Below are 4,319 nucleotides of genomic sequence, written 5' to 3'. Positions count from 1 at the left end.
GCAATCCTACTTCTGTAGTGATACTGCCTCGGAAACCCAAGGAGGGGTTGCTATGAGTCAGGTCCGACTTGATGGCACATAAGAACAACAACAACAATTTTGCCCTTAGTTTTCCTTGAGGAACTGTATAGTTTCAGGTTTCACAGTTAAGTCTTTGATCCATCAGGAGTTAGTTTTTGTGTTTGGTGCGAGATATGGATCTTATTTCATTTTTTTGCAAATGGATATCAGTTTCACCAGCACTGTTTGTTAAAGAGACCATCTCATATCCATATAATGGATTTTAGCCCTTTGTTGAAAATCAACTGACCATAGATCAATGGATCTATTTCTGCATTCTCAATTCTGTTCCACTGGTCTATGTGTCTGTCGTTGTACCAACACCAGGCTGTTTTGACTACTGTGGCTACACGTATAGTAGGTTTTGATATTTGGGAGTGTGTGACCTCCTACTTTGTTCTTCTTCTTCAATAGTGCTTTGCTTATCTGAGACCTCTTTCCTTTCCATATAAAATGAGTGATTGGTTTTTTCATATCCTTAAAGAATGTTGGTGGGATCTGGATTGGGATTGCATTGAATGTATAGATTGCTTTGGGTGGAATTGACATTTTCATGATGTTCAGTCTTCCTATCCACGAGCATGGAATGTTCTTCCATTTCTGTAGATCTCTTATGGTTTCTTGAAGTAGTGTTTTGTAGTTTTCTTTTTATAGGTCTTTTATGTCCCTAGTGAGATTTAGTCCCAAATATTTTTTTTGTGGTAGCTATTCTAAATGGTATTGATTTTCTTATTTCCTTTTCAGCAGTCTCTTTGCTGGTGTAGAAGAATCCAACTGATTTTTTTATGTTGATCTTGTATCCTGCCACTAAGCTAAATCTCTCAATTAGTCCAGTAGTTTTGTTTTTGTTTTTGTTTTTGTTTTTTGCTGAGTCTCTTGGGTTTTTTGTGTATAGTATCATATTATCAGCAAATAGGGATAGTTTGACTTCTTCCTTACCAATATGGATGCCTTTGATTTCCCTTTCTTGCCTTAGTGCCCTGGCTAGCACTTCAAGTACAATGTTGAATAGAAGTGAGGAGGGAACTTTTACTTAATAACTTTTCGTACTAACTGAGGCAGGTGACAAAAGCCAGTTTCTCATCAGAGTTAAGGGTTAATCAGAGGTTCTTAAACTTCAGAGGTAAGTTTACAAGAAATCATGGTACTCTTTATGAAATAACCAATTGGAGCATGATGTGTTATTGATATATTTAATTCCCTTATATGAAGTAGGAACAGGCTTATTAGCAGAAGACATTATGTTAAAACTATACAATCTAAAATCATAGGTTTTCTGACCCAGAGGTCATTAACAATAGAAAGAATAAGTTGTGTATTAGCAGTTTTTACACTTGTTAATTTCACAACTCCTTTATAGTCTTAAATATTAAATAGTATATGAGCTTCCATTACTTCAGCAATCCAGGGATTGAGTTCCAACTTACCACTTCTACTGGGAGACCTTGGGCATTTGAAAATTATTAAGAATTTTTGTCTTGTCTACAATACATTTGGAAACTTTTACTTAAAGTTACAATTTTAATTTTAGTGATAGCTGTTAAAGGCTATTTGGACTGATTTTCCATAAAGTTTATATTTCTTTCCTAACTGCTCCCCTGTGCCTTGACCATTGTCAGTGTTTTAGTATTTGAATGCAAGAATTATAGCAACATAAATTTATCCTTTAAATTTATAGAAACAGAAGAATTACCACCGATTGATCATGGCATTCCCATTACAGACCGAAGAAGTACTTTTCAGGCCCACTTAGCTCCAGTAGTTTGTCTCCAACAGGTAAAGTTTCTGTGTCCAGCTCACTTTGATGTTGTTTTACCAAGTAATTCAAGTAAATACCTTTTATTTTTAATATCCTTTATTTTTATCTTACGTTTAATTTTCACATAAGATAAAAGTTATTTGTCCATTTTTTTCTACCCTAAATTAGTGTGATTTGTAGAGAGGTTTATTTTGTTTCTGTTTGTCACTTCTTTCAAAATTGTCTCTAAACTCTGATTAGATCTTAACTCTCTAATGAATTTTCAAACAACAAAAGACGACTGTTGTTGTTGTAGCAAGTGATGATGCTTCCTATCTTGTTAAAAAGACTATTTGTCCTACAAAGAGGGAGTTCTATGAAACTAAGTCCATTCCATTGCTGCCCAGCTAAGGGGCAGTGGGTAGACTGGCTGAGCCCCATCTTGCCTGCCTGAGTTTCTTTTCCTTTCTACTTCCTGATCTTAGGTGACCTATTCCCAACCAAGGATATAAAATGTGAGAAGTATCAGTCAAAATCTGTATACCTAGGTCTCTGCTTTTCTCACTCTTTTCAGAAAATTCCTTCTTCCTTGGTGCTATAATCTAGCCCACCTTAAACTTTACTGATGTTAAGAGGCAATTTCAACAGTACCTATAAAATTAAATTAAACAAACAGACAAAAAAAAATAATAATAGAACTCTCATTTTCTTGGAACAGGTTTTAAGCATTAATCTCTGCCTTTTGGTGTCTATAGCTGCTCTGAAAGCTCTTCTAAAGCCCTGAACTTTTAGGAATACAGTTCTTTGAAAGGCTACCCTTTTACTTTCTTTTAATTTCCTGATGGGGAAGTTCTTTTCTGCATTGACTTGTGGTTGAGATAACAATTTTGGGGCAGCCTTCTGGGCTCTTTTCCCAGGAAGCCTATTTTGTCTTTAACCCTTGCTCATAATCTTGTTGCCAGGGTCTTCCTTAAACTTTCTATTCTGAATCTGTTCATCCTGGATCCTCCTTCTGTTTCTGGTCATAGCTACTTAGACTTATAGCATCATAATTTGTCAGAGCTGAAACAAATCTTAGAGGTCATTGTCTACTTCATTTTATTGATCAGGAATCTGAGGACCTGAAAGGTTAAAAAATGATGTACTCAAGATTGCACAACTTGTGATCCCAATTGGTCTCCTTGTCTCCAGGTCAGTCTTCCCTACCTCCAACATATATATTCCATACTCCTTGTCCGTTCTAACCTTTCTGAAGAGTCTGACCATGTATCACACCCCTGCCTGCCACGATTTTTGCTGACTTCTATTGTCTATAAAGGAAAATTTAAACTAAGTGAATTATAGGTGACATGACCTTAGCTTATCGTTCTTGACACATCTGTCATCTACCCCTTCATACTCTAAGTTACACTGTTGCTTACTTCCCAAACCTTTCTCTTTTATGTTCTTATTAAGATTGCCAGATAAAGTACAGGATGCCCAGTTAAATATGAATGTCAGATAACCATAATTGCATGGGATATGCTTACACTAAAAGTTATTTGTTGTTTATCTGAAGGTCAAATTTAGTTGGACATCTGTATTGTATTTTTATTTGCTAAATCTGGTGACCATAGTCCCTGTATTTGCACGTGCTGTTTCCTTTGAATGGACTGTCTTCTTCCTGCACCACCCCCTCTTCTCTTCTGAAGCCAAGGAACTACCACTTGATCTTTCAAGGCCTGCCCCCTGTTTCCTCCTCTATACACCTTACTGGATTCCCAGAGAGAGTTTTGGGTTTATAAGATTTGACACACGCCAGCGTTGTGCACATTGGATATATAAATTTGCAGAATTAATTTTTTGGAATTCTCATATTTACATTTAAAATTCTCTCTGTGGAGAACAAAATTTTCATACATGCATGCCTTAAAGATGGTTAGTGCTCAAATATTTGTTGGCACTTTATGCTCAGTCAATTTTATAGCAGTGGACAATACCAGTTTCTGTCCCTAAAATGAGGAGAATATTTTGGAAATGGATTTTCAGAGTCTTGAGGTTTTTAAAGTACTTGTTTGAATTCAGTAGTATTAAACAGTATCAATTGTATTTGTGTCAATATGATGCAAGATACTTTTTCAGCATTTATTTACAGAACAATAAAAAACATACATCAGTTTATTGATATTACTGCTTTTTTTAAGGTGAAAATGGTTCTTTCCAAATTGTATGAGAATAAGAAAATAGCTAATGCCACCCACAACATATATGCATACAGGTGAGTGATCATTACAATGATAGGGATGAACAGTTGGTTAAAAAAAAAAACTGGGAAAAATTATGCATGCTTTTTCAAAATAACTATTATATGTTTTTTTTTTCCATTATAAAATAGACATATATGTAATGTTTGGAAACTTTAAAAAATGAAAGAGAATTAGAGGGAAAATTGGCCCTTTTCTACTTTTAAAGTATAACTTTTAATAATACTTTGATATATTTCCTTCCTATCTTTTCTATGGAAAGTTTATTTTTTCAATAC

The 4,319-nt window shown here is 34.9% G+C and overlaps 1 protein-coding gene across 1 annotated transcript in view; it reads left to right on the top strand.

Moving 5' to 3' along the window:
- IMPACT (impact RWD domain protein) overlaps positions 1 to 4,319 on the top strand; it is a 28,799-nt gene that overhangs the window by 19,444 nt on the left and 5,036 nt on the right. The window contains exons 7-8 of the mRNA XM_042780255.1: positions 1,739 to 1,836; positions 3,982 to 4,055. Coding sequence (XP_042636189.1) covers positions 1,739 to 1,836; positions 3,982 to 4,055 — 172 coding nt within the window. The remainder of the gene's footprint in view (positions 1 to 1,738; positions 1,837 to 3,981; positions 4,056 to 4,319) is intronic.

This window comes from Orycteropus afer, unplaced genomic scaffold, assembly GCF_000298275.1.
Source record: "Orycteropus afer afer isolate SDZICR_OR568_19922 unplaced genomic scaffold, OryAfe1.0 scaffold00030, whole genome shotgun sequence".
Taxonomy (NCBI): domain Eukaryota; kingdom Metazoa; phylum Chordata; class Mammalia; order Tubulidentata; family Orycteropodidae; genus Orycteropus; species Orycteropus afer.
The sequence above is the reverse complement of the archived record's forward strand: the minus strand, read 5'-3'. Positions and strand labels throughout refer to the sequence as shown.